Below are 22426 nucleotides of genomic sequence, written 5' to 3'. Positions count from 1 at the left end.
ATTCTGCTCGTCAGACGCAGCACAAGAGACCACGTACCTCCGAGGTCAATGCTGAACCTGAAGGCGCCGACATCCAACATGACGGACCTCCTAGTGGTACCGCGGAGACACCTTCTGCTGCTGTCACTGTCCGTCGTACAACACGTCATATTGATCCACACCCCGCACGTACCCAAGGTCTTCACAAGCGGTCCAAGAACGAGATCTCTAGAGGCGCAGACAAGAAACGAGCAGATAAGCAAGTCGAAGCGGACGCACGCGAGGAGAACAGCCGCTTGCTAGCAGAAAAAGAGAGCTCAGGTGCGGCCGCAATCGCGACGATGAAGGACGGGCGTGTTCGAGAGGACATCCTGCTTGACGAGGCTGGGAACCACTTGGCGAGCGCTCCGAGGAGGATGTTGACATGGGCGAACAGGACGAAGGTGAGGATGGTATATGGGTCGGGGATGGGGCAGCAGGACGGTGCATGACGATACTGAGGCCCAAAGTGAGTCTGGCAGTGGGCCCGAGTACGCACCGGTGAGTGTACTCCCACATGGTCATACAATCTGATCCTGATGTTATCAGTCTCCGAGTCAGGTGTCCGCGTCAACACGCAAAGACAAGAAGCACGAGCGAGTGGCTTCTGTCCGCGCTGCCACCAGTCGTCGTCAGAGTGAACACACCTTTGAGGAGTCTGCCGCCCCATCTCGGGATAGTCACTCCTCGAAGACGAAAGCAAGGTGAGTCTGCGTCTTTTGTGACTTGTCACCTCGCATGCCATTGAAGCGCTAACGATTGGCGGATTGCACTGTCAGCGCTAGCAAGGCCAGCTCATCTGCCAAGAAGAACCAAGTGTCAGTGACCTCGAAGACATCCGGTCTCAATGAGAACTGGCGTGCCATCATCGACGGTGCGGGCCTTACGCAGGATCCCACTGCGGACTTAACGACCACAGCTCCCAAGAAGTGTCGCACGAAGGGCAGCTTGAAGGGCGGACCAAAGGAGGAGAACGCAGTGCAGGAGAAAGGTCTCGAGGACGGTGATGTCGTTTCGAGGAAGGAAGACGCAGTGGTGCTTCGGAAATCACAAGCACAGGTGCGTGAATAGCCCCGCCGAGTGCCGCCTGACATCTAATGCTCTGAGGCGTCCGTTTGTCATCTCAGTTTGTGGACATCATTGATGTCGAGGCGGAAGCTACACCTGCCAAAGCAAAACGGACGCGCCGTGCCCGCCGATGTACCTCAAGAGAAGTCTAGAGGCGCTGCCGCTGTCGTCCCCGCCGCGATCTTTGCGGTGTGGTCCACGAAAATTCATCCGACACTGATCGAACACTACGGTTCCCTCGACAATCCCTGGGATATCAGCCTCGATGACGTCCAAGAGACCATCACGGCAATTTTGTCTAAAGTGTGTCCGAGATTCCGATTCGTCGACCTCACCGACACGCAATGCAACAAGTTCATTGAACATGTAAGTCACCTATCTGTGTAGTCCTCTTGTTACGTGCTAATGAATGTTGGTCAAGTGTGCTACGAAGGTCCGTGACTGGCGCAAGGGCCTTCTCTTGAAGGCGAAACGGCTTGTCGATGCCGACCTCAAGCTTGTCGAAGGTGGAAAAGCTGGCCGTGCCAAGCACGTCGAGAATGCTCTCAAGCCTCATGGAGCGGCGTTCAATAATGTTGCTGACGAAAAGGTTCGTCTGCGGAGTTTGACGGCTCCGACATGAGGCTCACAGGATGCGATCCTGGCAGGCTGGCCGCATGAAATCTGTATACATACTGAAGACGTTCGCGAAGCATCTCAAAATCCTCGAAAACTCACACATACACCGGCCGCGTCCTTATGGTGCCCTCGCCTTGTGTTATGCAGCAGTAAGCCATCTAGCTACCTCGCACGACATCAACTCACTTCATTTGTAGGTGCAGGCTTCGTTTGAGCAGTGGGAGTCTGGCAGTGACAAAGGGACCCCGGCATGGGATGGGGATGCCGCGAGAGACCTGGTTCTTGGTGCCTTCAGGACTAACATCGCGTGGCTCTCGCGTCATCCGGATCAGTTCGATGCGATCATCAAGGCAGCGAAAGACACCCAGAAGAGCGAGAAGTACCGACAGCCACGGGAGCCCAAGCAACGGGTCGTGCGTCTTTACACACCCAGTGAATCTGAAGGGGAGGGAGGCGATGCACTGGGAGATTCTGGACGCCAGTCGTCGACTGATGTTGACGAAGATGGGGACGAGTACAACTAGAGTTCGTGCCGTCATATATCTGTTGTTGCACGGTTTGTCTGTTCCGGCTACACTGTTGCAATCAAATATGTGAATGACAATGCGAGATACCCGAACTGATATTCACCGACTCTGCGGATCTACGCTGACGTCTGCTGATGCCTCCCGACGTCTTGCACCCTAAGCTTACTGACGAAATTTCGACGAACTTTCGATCGAAATATGTTCCCTACTGAACTTCACTGAGATACACTGAACTTCACTGAAGTCGCCATTTCAGTGGCTTCAGTGACCTTCAGTGATTTTCCCAAAGTTCTGATGTGCTGGTCGTACTGCCACCCATCCTACCCAACTACAAACCCGTCGAAGGGATGTCCCGCATTCCCCTGCGACAGTTGACGACCTCGCCGACGTCGACGTTCCAACCATCGCCGTCACCCTCCCCCACTTGCTCTACCACCCAAGTCATCGTCAACGCTATCACGGGAGAGGTCGTCGGTACCCTCCGCGGCATTCCGATGGCACTACACCATCCAGAATGCGGACGAGTAGTGTAGTCGACGAGGACGTCGACTCTAGGAAGGGGCTTATGTTACGACAAGTCCGTCTTATTTTATTTCTCTCGTCGACTTGTACTATACTGAGTGGCGCAACCCACACGAGCACCACCTTCGGCATCCGGCTCACTCTGTACCCGGTCCGGCGTACCCGGACTATCACATGCACTCATGACTCGTTCTGACTCCCTTGACTCGGTATGACTCACCCCCTGACTCGCAGTGACTCATCCCTCCCCCTCTCGCATCTGATTGGCTTCTATACCTGACTCGTCCGGGCCCTGCCCTAACTTCTCTGTATATAAGCCTGTGTACATTAGCGGTCGAACCCTCAGTTCGACCTGGTTTGATCTATAGAAGTTCTGCTTTGCGATACTCCAGAGTGTGAACGACACCCCGCTCGACCTGCTAGATGTGCTTAGCAGTGTCCTCGAACCATCCTCTACCGCCGCAAGAACGATCGAACAGCCTAAGACCCGAGTTTAAGGGTTAGGTTGTGAGCTAGTGCTCAGGGTGTCACGCTTCGCATAACACGCGGCGCCGCCTCGTGCAGGGGCCGGCGGGTGAGAGCGGGGCATCGCCGGATTGGGTGTAGGGGGGTTCCCGATAAGGGCAAGGCCTCCGGGAGCTAGGTGTGCGTGTACGTCGAGTAGCAACGTGCACACGCAGCGTCAGCGGGAGGGTGGCGGGATCCCGAATCCGGGCAGGGTACCGCCAGGATATTGTAATGTACTAATGCATTGTATAATACATGACGGACACCGGAGCATTCATACATGATGGAACCGCGGTCACAGAGCGCGAATCATGTATCGTGCGCGGACGCTACTCAGCGATAAGTGATGTATGTATATGCCGGAGAGGGCTGAGCTGCCAGCACACCTGAAAATGGTGATTTCGAGATTTTCGATTGGCGTGGATTGCTGGGTACAGTGCCCTCGGGCTCGACGAGTAGAATCCAATGAGATAAGAATCGAGGCGAAACTCGCAGCGGTTGAGGAGCAATCGTCGTTCTGCGTGAGGAGGTCGCCGCGCGCAAATCACACGTGTGGCACCGTGCGACATGACTTTTTAAAACGGCAATAGGTGCCCGAGATCCCGGCCGGCGTCAGTACCCCTCGCTACTTACCCTCACCTCAACAACCCTGCGACTTGCTTGCCACCGCCGCGTCTGCGCTCGCATACCGGCTCTACTACCCCGACTTCATCGCCGCGAACCAGGAGACCTGTACGGACATTAGACAACATCGTTTCCGGCACGGACACGCAGGCCCATCTCGAGCAGCTCTGCGTGGAGATGCCATTAGTGGAGAACGTCCGATCGACTGGGAGAGGCGTTGCGCAACGTGTTTGCGAAACGCCCCTGCGAAACGCCTCTGCGAAACGTCCGTCACAGTGTTACTTACTGAATACGGTAACTGACAAAGCACCTACAGGGGCATCGGGCCACTTGTGTCGCTCGGTCAGCCAAGGGTTGCTCCTAGAAAATACAAGTATATTGAAAGTAATCCTTTTAAATCTTTTATTACAGTGATTTTCCCAAGCAGCAAGCAAGTAGTTGAGGAAGATTTGGATTTAAGTATCAACTCATTCGGATGTAGCGAGGGGCGCGCGAAGTGAGGCGCTTATTGCCTGATTTGGAAGAGCTTTCCAAATCGGGTTGCACCGTTGCAGGGCGCCCGTGCGCTCGGAAACACTGTGAGAAATCAACCACCGACTAATACAGACTCAACTACTGCTAGTAGCAAGCCAAAATACTTACTGAGGCTTTGAAGCAGCATATAAGCCGAGTGAATGGAATGAAGCGGCTTACTCAGCTTGCTATTCTTGGTACTCGGGCCACAAAAGGTGCGTAACGGGTCACAGTTGGTAACACTTCGTGACGTTTCGCGTTGCGCGTTGCGCGTTTCGGAAACGCCCGTCCCCGTGGATCGGACTTTCTGCATTAGTGACAGGCAGAGCACGGGCGCCGCGTCGTCCTCTTCTGGGCCGCAAACATGGAGCGCTACAGCGACATCGTCCCCGGTGTGAACGACTCCGCCGACGCGCTCCTCGTGGCCCTCAATGCGTTGAACTCTGAGGTCTCGCCCTCGACGCTGTTTGCCGTCGCGTTCATAATCACGGGCGAGCCCTTTGCGAACGGCGCGCCCCAGAACACGTTCGTCCCGGGCGTCATCGAACTCGCAGAGCGCCGCAAAGCATTCATCGGCGGCGGCGACCTCCAGTCAGGCCCGACGAAGTTCAAGCCCGTCTTCGCCGAGTGTCTTCAGGCCACTCCCCATTGCATCCTACAACCACCTCGGCAACAGTTACGTGCACAAGCGCAGCGTCATCATGGTCGACGCAAACCACCTCTTCAAGCACCCCAAGCCGGGCGCGGTCTCGGGCACGAAGGCCGCATAGCCTGGACGAAGTGCATCTGGAGGTGATGTTCCCATTCTCCGATTGTGTTATCAGCTCAACTGACTCGGACGCAGTAGTTCGCCATGGTACGAGCACGAGTTTCAGCTAAGACGGTAAGTATTTTCGCCTCAACGTTGACCATGCTAATCATCATGGTGCTATGCTCAGTGAAGATGCTAGCCTGGGAGCGGGTGTTTGCGCGGGAGGAGTATGGCAACGACCGTCGCGGAGGTGAGTCTTGTGTCCGTCACCACCACGACCGCGCGCACCATCTCTACAGTACATCGCGACCTTCCTCCCGCACTCGCCGCACCCCCATCTCCCGCACTATCTCCACCGCCACTCAATGTAATCCCAGAATTCGCGTGCCGTGGACATTTCGTGCCTCCTCGACCCCGCCTACGTGAGTGGTTCCTCGTCTCCGACTCCTCCACGCGAACCCGCGCCTTGGGCTGGGTGACCCTACGTACCGTGCCACGCTCCCCCTCGACGCTCAACACCCACGTTCACGCCCAGACACGCGCGTACGTCGACCACCAGGGCGATCTTGACGACCCCAGCTATTGCAACTTCCCCGTCTTCCCCACCCCGACGCGTCGCATACGTACCGACAACTCACACTGCCTAGCGGAAGCGGCGCGGTTCAATGCTGCCTTCATAGCCAGCCATATGCACGTCGGACGAACTCCATGTTCGTCGGGACGCGTACTCGCACGAGCACTGCAGAGAGAGGCGGCGGCGACCGGGTGGATACATCCGGTGAGGACGTACCTTCGATTTCGAGCCCTCCCGCTCGCTTACCCTGCTCGCCCCGTGCCATTCCCCTTCCTAGCTTAACAGTGAACTGGCAGTAGTGGTTCAGCTAGCCGGGAGCCAGTTCGAGCTCGCCTGTGTGCAAGCGGCTTGCGGTGCGCTCCGGCGGTCATGGGGGCTGCCCGAGTCGCAGTCGCAGTTGAGTGGGTGTGGCCGAGAGCAACGCGCTGGGCGCTAGCGCTCGGACCACTCACCATCTACGCGGGCTCGTCCCGCACGACACCATCAATGTCGAGTGCGTCGTCGGCCGCGTTGAGCGTGTCAACCGACATCAAGTTATTATATTACACATCGCGGCTCACTTCTGAGCGCGCGACGCGTTGATCTGCGAGTTCTCGCTGGACACGACGTAGGGCTATGTCCTTTGGCCCGCCGCCGGACACGACACCGGGCACAGTCTGCACGTTGCGGAGGGCGCTGACATTGGGTAGCGCTCAACCGCGAACAGGTACCGGCCCCAATCCTGAGCCAGTCGCCAAAAGCTATATATATATTGAGTCGTGCTGTGAAGATATTGCGCTCGTTTGATTAATATAGTATTGATATAGTAATTGACTCCTACTCGGTTTGTTACGCTTTGATTCGATTTCTATTGACTTTTCCCTAAAGTTCGATTGCTCTTCGCTTCGTCTCTGCCCAGCGCGCTTCGCTTTCAATTCATTTTCTATCGACCTTTCCCTAAAATTCGATTGCTCTTCGTTCCGTCTGTGCCCAGCGCGCTTCGCTCTCAATTTGATTTATATTGACATTTTGCTAAAATTCGATTGCTCTTCGCTTCGTCTCTGCCCAGCGCGCTTCGCTTTCAATTCATTGTCTATTGACCTTTCCCTAAAATTCGATTGCTCTTCGTTTCGTCTCTGCCCAGCGCGCTTCGCTCTCAATTTGACAATTCGCTGAAATTCGATTGCTCTTCGCTTCGTCTCTGCCCAGCGTGCTTCGCTTTCAATTCATTTTTTATTTAATCTTTCCCTGAAATTCGATTGCTCTTCGCTTGCTCTTTGCGCGGCACGGGCTGACCGACTATCGCAGCATAGTGTTAGTTTCGGCCGAGCGAGCGGCGAACGGCCCGCCCGCCGTCGATTTTCCTTGCTACCTCCACCGTCTCGTGTCGGTCACCGTCGTCGTTGGCACGCTCGACGCTCGCCTCTCCGTTTCACCCGTCCACCCGCCCGCAGTCCGTTCGTTCCATGTACTGTTGTGGCCAGTTCAGGTTGTTCAATATCATTACTAAAATGCATGTCCTATTCTACCGAGTGTGCATCAATGCTATACATCCTGCGTGCATCCGTGGCAGACAATCAGCAGTGTGTGCGCGAATCACGCCGCGCATACTCGCAGCCCGCCCACCCGGCAGCTCCGCGTGCCGCGTCCGACCAACCTCTCAGCACACCACTGTCTGGCTGTTTGCTCTACCCCAACAAGGCTGGAAGTAAGTTATGCCAGATGGGCCGGCCATCTAACTTCACGCAGACAGTTAATTCAATGTTTCCGGCCCATAGATCCCTCCCCGGTACGCAGAGCGAACGCGTCACACAGTCGGTCCCTGTGAATGATCGTCAATGCGCACACGCAGGCCGAGGACCCAATTTCCGGTCCTCGTGTCGCCCTCTTAGCCCCACCTGTTTGCGCCGCCATGCCTGCGGCACCTACCCCGTCCACTTGTCCTCCTGTCTGCTCCCTGAGCAGTGAGCCGTGTCCTCTCTCGTGCGATGCGGCTCGTGCTGTTCTGTGAATGGGGCGAGCGATTTGCATATGCTTATGTATACAGATGACGGGTATGACGACTGACTTTCTCGCCGTTCCCACCACACCTGTGCTTGCACTTGGCCGTCCAAGTGCGAGCAAACTGGGTAGATACTAGACAGACAGTCGAATGCAATGAGATGAGCGGATAAGATCCTTCGTCATGTTTCCTCGAGTATGCACTAGCTGTGAAGATTGAGGTGAACACCAGTGACTGCCAAGACTCAAGGACTTACCTTCGACAGTCGAGCCTTCGTGTAGCATTTGTTTTTTTTTGGTGGAGTGTTGCGTTTCCCACGTGGTCAACGCTGTGCCTGGCAGTCGACAAGGTCGTCTCCAGGTATCCCGCTAGCGGTCTGGGGGGTTTCGTGTAGCATTTGGCTCGCCCTCCACTGAGAGCCAGACTCAGTTGACGGTCCCACGCACGCAACCTAACCAGCCACGTTGCGACCTAGAGTCACAGGCGCGGACCTCAAAAAGTATTTACCGATCTCGCTACTGTCTGCGCCACCTTGCACTCGCCCACACGCACTTGATTCGCATACTACTAGCTTGTTAGCATAGTGAGCGGTTGCCCGAGTTTAGCTACATATAGTTGCTCATAATAACTGCTTTGCGTGCCGACTCGACTGATCCATTCCTGCCCGGCACGAACCCGCATATTCGAAAGGATTGCGGAGGGCGCCGGCCTTGAAGGCGGTCCTTGTATCACTGTGGGAGGATGGGAACGAGGCGCCACTGAGAGTGCAATACTCGGAGAGCGTGCGGGGCCCGGGGAGGCACGGGAATCCAGAACTGTCGAGGATAGCAACGGTTATCCTTTTTCTGCTTATCCATTGCCGTTGGCCTGTCTGCTCGTACGTCTAGCCTCGCCTACTCACCTGTTTACTGACTTAAGCTATCCTTGCTCATCACCCTCGCGATCCCGCGTCCTTGTGGAAACACGCCGTCAAGTCCACTCATATCGCTTGGTAGCTCGACCACAACGCTGCCTTCCAACACTGTTATAGTAATATCCTCCCCTCCGCCACCCATCTCTGCGCCCTGCACTCACGGACGCAGCTCTTTACGCTAGACGTCGTCCCCGGAGACGCGTACACGTCTCCGGAGAGTTGTGGACCCGCCGGAGCGTCCGCACGCTGCCATCGGCTCTCCCGGTCATCGGGGAGCTGATCTTGTCACTTCTCACCCGACTTCCAGTACTGATCCCTGCGACACTCTGGGCGACTCGATGCGTTGTAAACCATCGTCGAGCCCACTGGTGTCGTCACGTAGCCTGGCATCACCGCCGCCGACTCTGGTGCTCTGCTAAGCGTAATCCATGAACTTGGCCTCCACATCGCACCCCCGCCACTAACCTCACACCCTGGCATCCATCACGCTTCATGCGCACGGCGTTTCACACCGTTCTTCAGCACGGGTGTGCGTGTTCGTTTCTGGTGATGGTCCGCACCTAAGCCGGCCAACCACAAGCACCACCCCACCCCACCCGCTTTCGGAGGACTTGACTCCGCCTACGCTGTGCTCGACTGACGCCAGCCCTGTCTTGTACCCGGGTAGTAGCACTTCCGGTTTGCTCACCTGCTCACTCACTTGATAGATGCCTTTAACCATGCACAAGGTAATTCATTCGTCTCGAGTCATGGTCGATTGCGCTTGTACTTTACTTAGCTTGTGGCGAATCAGGTGATGGTTTCATAAATAACTGATGCGATTAGCGATTGACAGTCGCTTCGGTTCATTGCGCAGTCGCTTCGGTTGATTAGCGATCGACAGTCGCTTCGGTTCATTTCGCCCGTATTCAATTCGACTTGAAATCGATCTAGTATTCGGGGTCCTTCGATCAGCTAGTCAGCGCTCCATTAGACGAACGTGGATGATGCCTGTCACTAATGGCTTCCGAGGCTCGCGCGGTTCGCAGCCCCTCGAGGAGCCTCGAGGCCAGGATGGATCTGGCGCGGGCCGCGCCGTCTGGCAACCAACAGCACTGCATATGTACGCAGGCTTGCGCGTATCAGGTTTCGCGACGGGGGCCGCCTTGTCGAGTCCTTGCCTGCGCTCGTGCGTGCCCGCGCACGGCCCATTCGCTCTCAGCGTCGCAAGCGGCTGCGTGAGGAGGCAGGGCCCGCGCGCGCATGTAGAGCGTGACGTGGCGCAACGATCGCGTTGCACGGTCCGAATCTGTTGCGCAGGGCCCGGCCGTGCAATTGCAATTTGGGAGGCACCGCGATATCGGGCACGTCGGGCGGCAACTCCCAGTGCTCCTCCTCCTGCTCGACACCCCATCAGTCCTAGTCCGTAGTAGTAGTCGCCTGCGCGACGCGTACCGTACGTACCGCGTGTACCCCAGTAGCATGCTTCGCGGGGCCGACATCGCCCGCCCCCCGCTCTGCGGTCCATCCGCCGCACGCGGCCTTGCGTCGGTGTTCCTCCACTCGGTGCTGCGTTCGTCTGGACGGTCCAGAGGGCTGCTGCGAGGGCGATGTTATCAATATTCGCGCGAGGGCAGTTTATCTACAGCCTACTGCCGGGGCAAGTCAACCAGGGTCAAGTCGTCAGCCTCTCCGTGGCCACAGCTAGCCGCCAACGGCACCCCAGCTCGCAAAGGTCAGTCTCCATCAACGGCGGGACACGAGCCTACCTCGCAGATTAATATCTGGGCACGCACATATTGGTCGTCTGTCCTTTGTTGATGCAGGTCATTGCCCTCCGTGAACGCGATGATCGCTTCAGAATGGGCTCCGAGGCCGAGCATCAATGAACCGCAGGACTGGACCGTCCCTGCGCCTCCAATATGCAAGCAGCATAATTACGACGCTCGTCCGACCCCGATACAGTGAACATTCGCGCAGGCGTGTTCCACTCCCAAGGGACCGCCGCAGCATGTCTCCGCCCTGTGCACGCCAAACCCGGGGTAAGAAAAGAAAAAGCCACCCCGCCAGTCGCGCGACTCCGATGGATTCATGAACACTGGCACGGCCGTACACCCAACGGCGCACACTGGCACGCGACCGCGACCGCGACCGACCCGCACCGCAGCGACACTCGCCACCGTCGTCACAGCACCGGACAGACCGAGGCCCGCGTAGCGAGCGCGACAGCTGGCGGGGAGGCGGCAGCGCGGGGCTCCCAGCGTCCTGTCCACGCATCAGTCTGAGGAACCTGCGCCACACGTCGCCCCGATCGGCACCGCCGTCGATCTCGCGTCCGCGCCGCGCCATCAGGTCCGCAGCCCCGACGCCGCGCCCGGGAGCAGTCCGCGCGCGCGCCCTCCCGCCTCAGCCACCGCGCCCTCCCGCCTCAGCCACCGCGCCCGCTCGACCTGCTCCGTGCCTGGCTCCCGCTCCGAGTGCAGCGGACACTGCAGGCCGCGCCACCCCGACCCATAGCATCCCCTCTATCCGCAATCCCGGTCAGGACCAAGAGCCGGGGTGTGTCTGGACATACCGTGCGTGCGTCCCTGGACCGCCCTGCCGTGTGCGCCACAGGGGGCCGCGGTCCGTGCGCGACCAGCGAGGAGTGAGCAGCGTTACCGTCGCGACGACGCCACTGCCAGACGTCGACGGCCGTCCCTTCGCTGCCAGTGTCAGGTCGGGCTCGGGCTATGTCATGACGCCGACGGGATGTGGCAGCGCGCGCCGCGCACTCGCACTGGCGGGGCGCGCGCACGCTACTTAGAAGCACCGCGCGCCTGCCGTGGCTGCATTCGCACCGCGCGCGGAGGGCACGACGCGACGGCCGTTTCAGAGTTTCGAGTTTCACTGCGACTTACTACTTACTCACGGGCGGGCCGGCGGGAGAAGGACACGAGTGTATATATGTGTGTACGATGCAGGTATGGTACTGGGCGGGATGCGACGAGCGAGCGAGGGAGAGAGAGAGAGAGAGACGTGGGGGTGGGGTGGGGAGGGATGCAACTGAACCGATAATGACACGCCCAAACTTAATAAGTAACCGAACCGAGCCGCAAGTGTCCCAACCAACGATCCGAACGCGGACGCAAAGAGACAGAGATAAAGAGAAACCGAGCGAGAGGGAGACAGGGATGTGGAAGCGGGCAGGCGGTAATATGACAAGGATAAATAGAGATGACCGAGCAGTCGGCCGGGATGCGCGGTACAGTATTCCCGGGGCGGGGGCAGTGGCAATGAAGGCGAGGATGAGTGCGGGGGCGGGGGCGGGGTTAGCTAGAGGCCTTCAGGCAGCAACGAGTCAACGAGATCGACTCGAGCGCATCCGAGTCAACGTCGCAGTCAGGGAACCACGTCGGCCTCAGCCGAGTCACGCAGACACCGCTCTGAGCGATCGCCCAGTCCCGCGGACATCAATATGAGACACAAAGACGAGGTGTGTGGTGGGGGCCAAAGTGGCGAAAACCAGTTCTGATCTGGTCTCGCAGACGGACGCGGAGTCAATGAAGGCGAGCGCCTTGCCCCAGTGCATCCGCGGGCGGTTTCTCCCGAGCCACATTTGCCCTTGCCTGAGGCAAAAGTTACCGTCCCAATCCTCTTCTATCACCGTCACGACCCATCTTATGAGTATGTCTTCATGTTCTATGTGAACATACAAAGGCGAACTTGACCGACCTTTTCAGATTTACTAACTTCGCCGGGACTCCTATGCACTGGGATAACAACCGGTACCCGACCGCGGAGCACCGTACGTCCATTCAGATCTAGTGAACAGCTATCAGCCCTCTCATTAAGCCACGGATCGCATACAGTTTTCCAAGCTCACAAGTTCATAGACACTCAGCCAGAACTAGCTGAACGAATCCGCCACCTCCCTAGCGCCCGCGCTGCCCTCGAGGAAGCGGGGCGATATCGTAAATTCCAGCGCACGGACTGGTTTGATGTCAACGTGGGCGTCATGGACGCGGTCTTGAGGCCAAGTTCACCCAGCATTCGGAGTTGAGAGACATGCTCCTTGGAACGGGTGATGCCGAACTCATTGAGGACAGTCCGGTATGGACCTTGCTCGCGATGACTAGGCCCGACGCTCATCATCCAAACAGGTCGACTCCTTCTGGGGATGTGGACACGATGGTCAAGGAAGGAACGAGCTCGGAAAGGCGCTCATGCGGCTGCGCGACAAGATGCGGCGTGATCATTGAAGTTTGGGAGCACCTGTGCAGTTAGTCTGTGTTTAAGCATCTGCAGTACATACAGAGATTTATCGTTCATATTCGTGTCCCTTTGGGTCCGAAGCTATAGTAGCTGCCCGACGGGTTGCAACCCTTCGAACGTACCACCCGCACGGTCGTACACGAGCTGGCCTCGTACGTAGGTCTCCTGCACTCGTCCCTGCACTTTCAGGCCCTCGTACGGGGTGAGCTTATTCTTGAAGTTCAACGACTCCCTTGTCACCTGCGCACAGCATTCAGCTTCCCGACAGAGTCTGACAGGGAGGACGGCCTACCGTGAACTCCTCCTTCGGATCCCAGACGATCAGATCCGCGTCGTACCCCACCTCCAGCGCGCCCTTCCTCCCGGCCAAACCCGCATGCTTCGCCGTTCTCACCGCGCACCACTCTATGATCCTCTCGATCCCCACGCCGTGCTTCTTCCCCTCCGTCCACAACAAACTCAACCCCAGCCCGAGCGTACTGATACCGCCCCACGCCTTCATGATGTCCCCGTCCTCCAACCTTTTCAGACTCGCAACGCACGGGCTGTGGTCGCTCACGACACAGTCGATTGTACCCTCTAGCAGCGCATCCCACAGCGCGGCGCGGTTGCCCTCCTCGCGCACGGGTGGGCAGTACTTGAACTCGGGGCGGCCGGCGGGGATCTGCTCTGCGTTTAGGCAGAGGTAGTGAAAACACGTCTCGACCGTCAGTGGGAGGCCCGACGCTTTGGCAGCGCGGATCAGCGGGAGCGCGGAGGCGGCGGAGAGGTGGACGATGTGTAGCCGGAGGGAGGGGTATTGCTTCTGGAGGGTCGTGATGAGCGCGATGGCGTCGACTTCGAGCTGCTGAGGGCGCGACGTGAGGAACGTGTTGTACTCCGTTGGATCTGTGGTGGGGGCTGGATGGCTGTGTTTGTCGAGCTCGGCGTGAAAGCAGAGGACGGTAGGTGCGTCCTGTATGCGGTATGTCATTATAAAAGTGCGGGTCATGGCTCGCGGAATGGACACACCCTCAGTTGGTCCATGGCGAGTCGGAGATCCGTCTCATTCACACACGGGAATTCCTGCCAAGGCATGAGAGGGCGGAGTGCGGTGGACTAGTAACAGAACATACGTCCACACCGCTCTCGATCAGGAAGCACTTGAAGCCTTTCACGCCAGCATCGATCAGTGGTCGTAAATGAGCCTGCCATGCTGCTCCCGTGAGTAGACATGCTCGGTAGTGTGGAAGGGCGGACGCCTTACCTGGTTTCCGGGAATCACACCGCCCCAGAAGGCGACATCCGTCCAGCACTGACCCTTCGCAGCCGCACGTTTCTCCTCGAGGTTCGCCACCGTCGTGGTCGGAGGAATGGAATTCAAGGGCATATCCACGACTGTCGTGACACCGCCAGACGCCGCAGCACGCGTGCCCGTCCAGAATCCTTCCCAGTCCGTCCGGCCTGGCTCGTTGAGGTGGACATGGACGCTGGTTCCGGCTTCATGAGCTGCGTGCAGATTTCCCGGCTGGAAATGACCCACTCTACGAGACCGGGGAGAATGCACTTGTCTCCAGCATCGATCCAGTTGGCGTGCTCCACGTCTGGAAAGCTCGCCTGGTCGCGTACATCGTCATGGACTTCAGTGATCTTGCCTGCCGCGGCGTCTACGACGACGGTGGCCGGCTTCAGGCTACCGTAGACAAAACATTTTCCTCAAAAGATACGCGTTGAGAGGCCATCGCAGCGACTTTGTCGACGGAGGGAAAGCATAATCCAGTCTGTACGATTTAGATCAGATAAGAGACTACTGTATCGGGCCGGGATCTCGGCCGGACATGGTACTCGGTCAGTCGAGTGCCGTAGGCTCAGTTCCCAGTCTTACGACAGATTACGCATACCAGTCGTCTCTCACAATCCTCCTCTACCTCCTGATATGTTTTTCTTGTAATTAACTTTAGGAATGAGCCCATGGTGGTCGACTGACCGAGTACCCTGTCTGGCCGAGATCCCGGCCCGATACAGTAAGGCGTTAGGCCGCGCGCTAAGGCTATTTTGCGGGCCCATTGCGCATCCCCACCCGGGGCACGGCGCAGCCACCGCGCCGCTCTGCTCGACCCGCCGCGAACCGTCCACCCACGACCACCCCGACAATGCGCCCACCGTAGCGATCGTGCTCGTGCTCGTCATCGGCGACCTCCACATCCCGCACAGGGTGCACGCCCTCCCCGCCAAGTTCAAGAAGCTCCTCGTGCCCGGCAAGATCCAGCAGATCCTCTGCACGGGCAACGTCTGCGACCGCGAGACCTTCGAGTACCTCCGCAGCGTCGCGCCCGACGTGCACGTCGTCCGCGGCGACTACGACGAGGTGTGTTCGCGTTTCCCCTGTGGGTGTATGGTGTGCGCTGATGAGGATGCGGGCGAGGGCAGAGCAACTTCCCGCTGTCGGCGACGGTGACGCACGCGCCGATCCGGATTGACGTCGTGCACGGGCACCAGTGCATACCGACGGGCGACCTCGACTCGCTCAACGCCATCGCGCGGCAGCTGGACGTCGACGTGCCGATCTCGGGGCATACACATACGTGCGTGCGCCCTCTTCCGGGGCGGCGCTCCGCTCTCATGCATGTCCATCCCGCAGATTCCAGGCGGTCGAGTATGACAACCGCTTTTTCGTGAACCCTGGGTCCGCGACGGGGGGTGGATAGGCTCCGTCAATGGGTGATTTTTCGGTTCTGTGACCTGCCGTCTGTGTGCGGATAGACTCGTCCAGCCCTCGCGCGGTGGAGCTTGGCTGCCTACTCTGCCCGTCTCGCGATACCCGCGCCGCCCTGATGCACGCGAATTCGCTGCATCCCTGGGCCGCGAAACAGTACGCCTCTGTGCATTCCCCGCCTCCGCAGAATCCCAGCCAGACACCGCGTTCCACTAGACAGCGCTTGCGCGTCGAGAAGATCGAGTACCGCAAGGACACGGACGCGTTCAAGGAGGCGGCCCGGAGCACCGTCCTCCCGCAGAGCATCCCGAGCAGCCCCGCGCCGCCCCAGCAGCAGAGCGTCTGGTGAGCCCTGCACCGCCGCGCCGGGTGGGCTTATATTTGTATTTTCGTTGGTGCGTGCGTGCGTCCGGGCTGCGGCGATGGGTGTTGACTTGGATTTGCAGTATGTAGTAGTCGCGGTTTGGGATGCTATGATAATTGGCCCTGCTTAGTGTGCGTGTTCGGCACGGTGTCATTGTCCGTGCGCTGCTATGTATGTACTGGGACCCGCCGCCACCATTCTCTGATCCGAGTCACGGACCGCGCCCCCACTCATCGCCCAGCCCACCTCCTCAGCAGCGCCTTCCCCCTCCCCCTATACCCAGGCCGCGCAGCAACATCGCGCCCCGCCTGGCCTTCTCCCGTTCTCAAAGAGTCAAACGACTCAGATTGGCGTCCGTCGTCGGTTCCGCCGGTAGCCCTCGCCGTCGGGCCCCTCCCGAGTCCGTACTCAGTTTCGACACCCGAGTCCCCATTCCCCTTCTGCGCAGATATGTAGTAGTCTTGTCAATGGTCTCGTCTGTTATCAATACACATGGAGTGCCAGTGCTACTACAGACGAGTCGCCTTCGAGTCCGAGTCCGGGACGCCCTGTGCCTTCCATCCAATCGCACAGTCGCGCGGTCGTCCCTGGGCCTGATACAGATGCCTAAGGCTGACGGCGAGCTCGAAGCCTGCATGCCATGACACTTCGAACTGGGCGAATCTGTGCGGAGACTCGGGACTGGGACCTGCACTGCGATCGCTGATGCGGATGGGAGATCGGACCCGCCGCGGCGGGCTGCGCTTGCCTGAGCGGGGAGGGCGCCCAAGTCACTCCCGTCGACGAGCGGCGTGCTTGGACTTCGCGCAGGCCGGCGCCGTGTGAGATCTAACTGTTGATATGGGGAGTACGCAGCTCGGGCCCGCGGTAGGGTGCGTGATCGTACGTGCCGCCGGGCGCACCCCTCCCCTCCCTACGTAAGTAGACGTTCGAGCGCAGGTGGGTGCACGACCCCGACCCATGCCAACCCTGCCGTCGGCTAGCCCAGCACGCCCATCGAGAGCCTGAGGGCAGGAAGCACTTGAAGGAAACGCGGTGCGAATCAGATCATGCCCGTGCATCAGCACACCCGCAGAATAACCACACAGCCGCGTACGTACCACGACGTGCCAGGGGGAGGGGGCGCGTTTGCGATTACGATCGTCTGTGCGACTAGAAGGCTCTCCAGAGAACCCCAGCGGGCTTTGGTGGATCGGCCTAGCGGGGCCACTGGGCCGCTTCTCGCGGATCGGGCTGTGTGCGCGTCGCTTAGCTTAGCGGGGACGTAGTAGTACGTGCGTACGATGCAGCGGCAGTGGGCGCGCGACGCGGCGGCGGTCGTTCGTTCGCGGAGGGGCCTGCAGTCCGGATGGGAGGTCGTGCACTGTGCGTCGCGGGTGTGGGTCTCTGCGATGGACACTGAGATGCCACGGTGGACGGGCGCAGTGCTTGGCAGAGAGTGGTTCGGCGCCGGACCACACAAGCGTGGCGCACACAAGTCTGGCGTGCACTCCCCAGTCCGGTCCAGCTATGAACCAGCCAGCCATGCGCACTCGACGCGCACCCGCCCGTGCACCCCCACGGAGGCCGTGCAACTCGGCGCGCTCGTCTGGCACCTGCACGACATACAGTGCGTACGGAACGCCACGGTCCCCGGCCTCGTGCGCATGGCCCGGCGCGCGGCGCCCTCGCTCTTCTGTTCCTGTGAGTCGTCCGTCGGGTTTGCGAGCTGCTTGACGTCCGTCTGCTCGGGCGGGGGCGCAGACGGAGCGGAGAAGCACGTACGTGGACACGGACGCACCGCGGTCTACCCAGGGCGACAAGAAATCACGGGAGCCTTCTCCTAACCAGGCTTCAAGTTCGCGGCCAGTCCCCTCCGCAGGGGAGCGCGCGCAGCTCGCAGGTATGGGCCGGTGTGTGACGCCTTTAGGACTGGGGCCGAGCGGGGCAGCGTACGGATGACGGTCGAGCGCATGGATGGCGGCTGGAGGGACGTACGGGCCTGGGGGTGGGGCGAGCACCGGGTCGTTGCGATCGACGCGGTGGAAGTTTTTCTGGACGTGGGCCTCGACGCGGATGGCAGCCATTGTCGCCGTGTAGCGGTGCGCTAACCAGGACGCGCGGGCAGAGAAGAGCTCGTTGCGGACGGAGGGTGCAGGCGGGCACGGTGGGGATCGGTACAGATGGAGAAGGAGAAGGCGGGAGGAGCGCGCGGGGATAGGCGGGTGATGCGATCGCGCACGCGTACCTGGCGATCGCCGTATGCATCTGTCCCGCCCAGTGGCGCACACCGCCCACGGCTGCGCGGGGCCTCGGCCGACCGTCTGTGCACCGAGCGGCGGCGGACGCGACGGCGGGCCCAACCGTGGCGGGCCACGCATGTCGCGCGGGGGTGGCTGCTGTTCGCTTCCGACGCTCGCGCGGTTCGCAGCCCCTCGAGGAGCCTCGAGGCCAGGATGGATCTGGCGCGGGGCCGCGCCGTCTGGCAACCAACAGCACTGCATGCGTACGCAGACTCGTCCACGTCCGGCGTGCGCGTCCCACGAATGCGCGTATCACGCTTCGCACGGGAGCCGCCTTGTCCTTGTCTGCGCTCGTACGTGCCCGCGCACGGCCCATCCCGCTCTCAGCGTCGCAAGCGGCTGCGTGAGGAGGGAGGGCCCGCGCGCGCACGTAGGGCGTGCGGCAACGATCGCGCTGCACGGTCCGAATCTGTCTCACGCGTGGCTGCTCGTGCGCCGTGCAATTGCAATTTGGGAGGCCCCCGATATCGGGCACGTCGGGTGGCAACTCCTGCTCCTCCTGCTCGACACACCCCGCATCAGTCCTAGTCAGCTGCGAGAGGCGTACCGTACGTACGATCCCTGCCGCGTGTACCGCCAGTAGTAGCCTGCTTCGCGGGGCGACGTCGCCCGCTCCCCCTCGAGCTCTGCGGTCCACCTGCCGGACCGACGCGGATGCGGTCTTGCGCCAGTGGTCCTCCACTCGGTGCTGCGTTCCAGAGGGCTGCTGTGAGGACAAGGTTGAATATTCGCGCGAGGGCAATTCATCTGTAGCCTATTGCCGGGTCAGGTCAATCAGGTCCAGCGTTAGCCTCTCCATGGCATATAGCTAGCCGTCAACGGCACACCAGCTCGCACAGGTCAGTCTCCATCAACGGCGGGACACGAGCCTACCTCGCAGATTAATATCTGGGCACGCATATATTGATCGTCATTTGTGCAGGTCATTGCCCTGCGTGAACGCGATGATCGCTTCAGAATGGGCTCGGAGGTGCAGCATCAATGAACCGCAGGACTTGACCGTCCCTGCGCCTCCAATATGCAAGCAGCATATAATCTCGACCGAACCAAACACTGAACATCGCACCAGGCGTGTTGCACTCCCGAGGGACCGCCGCAGCGTGTCTCCGCCCTGTGCATGCCCATCCCAGGGTAAGAACAGAAAAGACAGCAACCCGCGACTCAATGGCTTCACGACATGGCCCAAGACACCCAACGGCGCACCGTGACACCCGCACACGACCATGACGCACCGCACCGCAGCTGACAAACGCAATGGTCGTCAAGCCCGCGTAGAGAGCGCAGGGAAGCGGAAGCGCGGGGCTCCCAGCATCCTGTCCACGCATCAGTTTAATGAACCTGCGCCACACGTCGTCGATCGGCACCCGGCGCGTCGTCGATCTCGCGCCGCGCGTGCAGTTCACCTCCTCAGCCCTCCGCCCCCCGCGTGAGCCTCCGTTCGACCTGCTCGGTGCCTGCCTCGGCCCTCAGCCTCGCTCAGGCTCTCGCTCCCGAGTCCGAGCGCAGCGGACAGGCACCGCGGCGCATCGTCGCCCCACGCCGCCCCAGCGCGTATCCACTCTATCCGCAATCCCAGTGTGTGTCTGGACATACCGTGCGTCCCTATCATGAACGCAGTACGGCCCCGCCCCTGCCGTGTGCGCCACAGGGGGTCCGTGCGCCACCAGCTAGCAGCGTTACCTTCGCGACGACGCCACTGCCAGACGTCGGCGGGATGCTCGGGCAGACGCGCCATGACCGCGACGGGATGTGTCAGCGCGTGCAGGGGCGGGCCGCGCCCCCGTCACGCAGGGCGCGCCCGCTAGAAGCACCGCGCGGGCGGCGGGCCGCGCCCACGTTCGCACGACGCGCGGACGAGTTTCGAGTTTCACTGCGACTTACTTACTTACGAGCGGCGCGGCGCGATGGGAGAAGGACACGAGTGTGTATATATGTGTGTGTGATGCGGGTATGGTACTGGGCGGGATGCGACGAGCGAGCGAGGAAGAGACGTGGGGAGGGGGAGGGGATGGATGCAACCGGACCAACTTGAAACGATGATGACGCGACTAAATAAGTAACCGAACCGAGCCGCAAGTGTCCCAAACAACGATCCGGACGCAAACGCAAAGCGAGAGACAGAAACAGAGAACGAGTCAGAGAGAGGGAGAGGGAGGGAGAGAGGGATGTGGAAGCGGGCAGGCGGTAATGTGACAAGGAGGATAAATAGATGGGCGAGCAGGCAGTCGGCCGGGGATGCGCGGTACGGTATCCCGGGGGCGAGGCGCAGTGGCAATGAGGGTGAGTGCGGGGCGGGGGCGGGGGTACACGTACAGGCTATATACACGGGCGGCGTATGTACGGGGGATGCGAGGCGAGGCGAGAACAGCAGAGCAGGACGACGAGCGGACGGGAGCAGCGCGAGATAAGCCTATGCGGCGTACGAGACGTACGGCGGGGGCGCGGGCGCGCCGTACGTCGCCGCGGGCGCGACGCCGACGTCCTGGCCGTACATCGCCATGTCGTAGTACGCCTGCGCCGCGTGCTCCTGCGCCGCCGCGTGCGTGTACGCGTATGCGGGTGCGTAGCTGTGCGGGTCGAGAATGAGAGCGTGTGTCAGCGCGGGGTGTCAGCACGGGAGGGGCGGGAAGCACGCACTCGTACGGCATGTAGCCGTGGACGAGCTCCTGCGCGGACTGCGCGGCGAACGCGTCGAGCCCCGCCTGCGCGTAGTTCTGCCATGCGGGCTCCGGCTGCGGCTCCGGGGCGGGCTCCGCGACGGGCATCAGGGCGGCCTGGAGGATGGGCGGTTGCGGGATCGCGATGGGCGGCGCGGCCGCGGGGGGTGGCTGCGGGCGCTGAGGCGCGGCGAGGAAGGGCACCTGCGCGCGGCGCATGGGGCGCGGGGCGTGGACGGACGCGGGGATGTCGGGGTGCGCCGCGGCGCCGGGGTCAGGGTACGGCCACGAGTACGCGGGGTCCATGTGCAGGCTCGGGGGCGCGACGTGGGTCTCGTCTTGCTGGAGGAGCAGGGAGTGGGAGCGGGGCGAGTCCTGCGGCGGGGCTATGGGATAGCCCGCTGCCGCGCCCGGAGCTGGGTGGGATGCCTCGGGCGGCACAGCCTGGTGCGTCTGCGATGCAGCCCAGGGATCCGCATGTGCGTGGCCGTCCGTGAAGGGGTACGCGAACCCACCGAGCTCCGTGAGCAGGTCGACCTCTTCGTGTTTCGGCGAGAAGTGCATGGGGTCCGACGCGAGCGGCGGCACGCTCAGCGACGACGACGCGCCCGCGCCGGGCGTGGTGGACTGCGAGACGGTGCGGTCGGGCTTGTCGCGCCGGCGCTGCCGCGCGAGCTCGGGGCCCTTGGCGCGTTTTGGCTCCTCGGGGTCGTACTGGCAGATGTAGCCGCGGCTCACGCAGCGCACGCACGCGGGGCGGTCGCCCGAGCACTGTCGCGGGCGGCGTGAGGCGGGTGCGGACGGGGCAGGGAGAGAAGAGAGAGGAGGACGGGGCGCGGACGTACCTTCGCCTTCCTGTCGCGGCACTTTGTGCATGCGCGCACGGTGCGCTTGTACTTGAGCGGGGTGGGCGAGCGGAGGAAGAAGCACTGGCCGTCCGGGCCGGGGAGCGTCCCGGGGGTGTAGTCGCAGTACTCGTTGCCCCAGGGGACGTGGTACGGGATGAGGTTCCAGCAGTCCTCGCTGTCCAGGTGCTCCGCGGCGGAGACGATCGCGGGCGAGGACGGGCGGCTGAGGGGGGTGGCGGGCCCGCTGGACGAGGAGACGGAGGAGAAGGACGCGTCCGAGTAGCTGCTCGGCGAGTCCGCGCACGAGTCTGAGTTGCGGTCCGAGGCAGAGTCGAAGATGAGGTGGAGGCCCGCGGCGGCAGCCCTGCTACGACGCGCGGCGGGTGGGAGGTGCCAGGGTCCGGTATGAGGCGAAGGGGTGGCGGACGCAGAGGACCTAGAGGACATGGTGACGGCGACTCGCACGCGCCGTACAAGACGACGTGCTATCTCGGTGGGAATAGAGGGGAGGGACGCTGGAGGGCGAGGATGTAATATGCAATGCGGGCGGCAGGCCTGGATTGGACGCGACGAATAAAGGACCGGGAAAATAGGGCACAAAAATACGGCGAGAATTCATTGTTGGTGTGACTGTGCCCAGCGTGCGAGATGTCGCATCTCGATTGTGCGGGCGGGGCGATCTGGAATGAAGTGGCGATCTGGCTAACGGAGGCTGTAACTCCGCACGCCGT

General features: G+C 60.8%; 8 protein-coding genes across 8 annotated transcripts; 5 read left to right on the top strand and 3 right to left on the bottom strand.

The window, feature by feature from the left end:
- Nucleotides 1-320: 320 nt before the first annotated feature.
- B0H18DRAFT_1116049 (uncharacterized protein) lies at nucleotides 321-2228 on the top strand (the record flags this gene model as incomplete). Its single annotated transcript, XM_048033351.1, has 7 exons — nucleotides 321-422; nucleotides 568-722; nucleotides 804-1077; nucleotides 1126-1452; nucleotides 1508-1675; nucleotides 1734-1853; nucleotides 1902-2228. The coding sequence occupies 7 exons, from the start codon at nucleotides 321-323 to the stop codon at nucleotides 2226-2228; spliced, it is 1473 nt and encodes a 490-aa protein (XP_047897269.1).
- Nucleotides 2229-4761: 2533 nt separating this feature from the next.
- Nucleotides 4762-5167, top strand: B0H18DRAFT_1116048 (uncharacterized protein; the record flags this gene model as incomplete). The annotated part of the gene is made up of 2 exons (XM_048033350.1): nucleotides 4762-4988; nucleotides 5035-5167. The coding sequence occupies 2 exons, from the start codon at nucleotides 4762-4764 to the stop codon at nucleotides 5165-5167; spliced, it is 360 nt and encodes a 119-aa protein (XP_047897268.1).
- On the top strand, nucleotides 5017-6248 carry B0H18DRAFT_55995 (uncharacterized protein). The gene is made up of 5 exons (XM_048038604.1): nucleotides 5017-5280; nucleotides 5336-5398; nucleotides 5526-5570; nucleotides 5684-5926; nucleotides 6000-6248. Exons 2-5 carry the CDS (start codon nucleotides 5378-5380, stop codon nucleotides 6156-6158), a joined length of 468 nt encoding a protein of 155 aa, XP_047897267.1. The 5' UTR covers nucleotides 5017-5280; nucleotides 5336-5377; the 3' UTR covers nucleotides 6159-6248.
- A 6094-nt stretch (nucleotides 6249-12342) lies between these two features.
- B0H18DRAFT_1116047 (uncharacterized protein) lies at nucleotides 12343-12836 on the top strand (the record flags this gene model as incomplete). The annotated part of the gene is made up of 4 exons (XM_048033349.1): nucleotides 12343-12382; nucleotides 12447-12583; nucleotides 12634-12687; nucleotides 12738-12836. 4 exons carry the CDS (start codon nucleotides 12343-12345, stop codon nucleotides 12834-12836), a joined length of 330 nt encoding a protein of 109 aa, XP_047897266.1.
- Nucleotides 12684-14570, bottom strand: B0H18DRAFT_987967 (allantoinase; the record flags this gene model as incomplete). Its single annotated transcript, XM_048044883.1, has 7 exons — nucleotides 12684-13089; nucleotides 13142-13804; nucleotides 13861-13914; nucleotides 13965-14036; nucleotides 14096-14318; nucleotides 14372-14514; nucleotides 14538-14570. 7 exons carry the CDS (start codon nucleotides 14568-14570, stop codon nucleotides 12931-12933), a joined length of 1347 nt encoding a protein of 448 aa, XP_047897265.1. The 3' UTR covers nucleotides 12684-12930.
- A 96-nt stretch (nucleotides 14571-14666) lies between these two features.
- On the top strand, nucleotides 14667-15893 carry B0H18DRAFT_952479 (Metallo-dependent phosphatase-like protein; the record flags this gene model as incomplete). The annotated part of the gene is made up of 6 exons (XM_048042109.1): nucleotides 14667-14676; nucleotides 14790-15196; nucleotides 15259-15413; nucleotides 15470-15514; nucleotides 15592-15700; nucleotides 15732-15893. The coding sequence occupies 6 exons, from the start codon at nucleotides 14667-14669 to the stop codon at nucleotides 15891-15893; spliced, it is 888 nt and encodes a 295-aa protein (XP_047897264.1).
- Nucleotides 15894-17451: 1558 nt separating this feature from the next.
- On the bottom strand, nucleotides 17452-18268 carry B0H18DRAFT_987962 (uncharacterized protein; the record flags this gene model as incomplete). The annotated part of the gene is given in 4 exon segments (XM_048044882.1): nucleotides 17452-17889; nucleotides 17909-17994; nucleotides 18035-18135; nucleotides 18179-18268. Coding segments are annotated over 4 exon segments (715 nt in total), but the record flags the coding sequence as incomplete, so codon positions are not given.
- Nucleotides 18269-20411: 2143 nt separating this feature from the next.
- Nucleotides 20412-22242, bottom strand: B0H18DRAFT_55766 (uncharacterized protein). The gene is made up of 3 exons (XM_048038592.1): nucleotides 21693-22242; nucleotides 21471-21618; nucleotides 20412-20635 (listed from the first exon to the last, which is right to left on the bottom strand). The coding sequence occupies exons 1-3, from the start codon at nucleotides 22140-22142 to the stop codon at nucleotides 20601-20603; spliced, it is 633 nt and encodes a 210-aa protein (XP_047897262.1). The 5' UTR covers nucleotides 22143-22242; the 3' UTR covers nucleotides 20412-20600.
- Between the last annotated feature and the right edge of the window lie 184 nt (nucleotides 22243-22426).

This window comes from Fomitopsis serialis (genome assembly GCF_022376445.1).
Source record: "Fomitopsis serialis strain Sig1Antser10 chromosome Unknown B0H18scaffold_11, whole genome shotgun sequence".
In the NCBI taxonomy this organism is placed as follows: Eukaryota; Fungi; Basidiomycota; class Agaricomycetes; order Polyporales; family Fomitopsidaceae; genus Fomitopsis; species Fomitopsis serialis.
The sequence above is the reverse complement of the archived record's forward strand: the minus strand, read 5'-3'. Positions and strand labels throughout refer to the sequence as shown.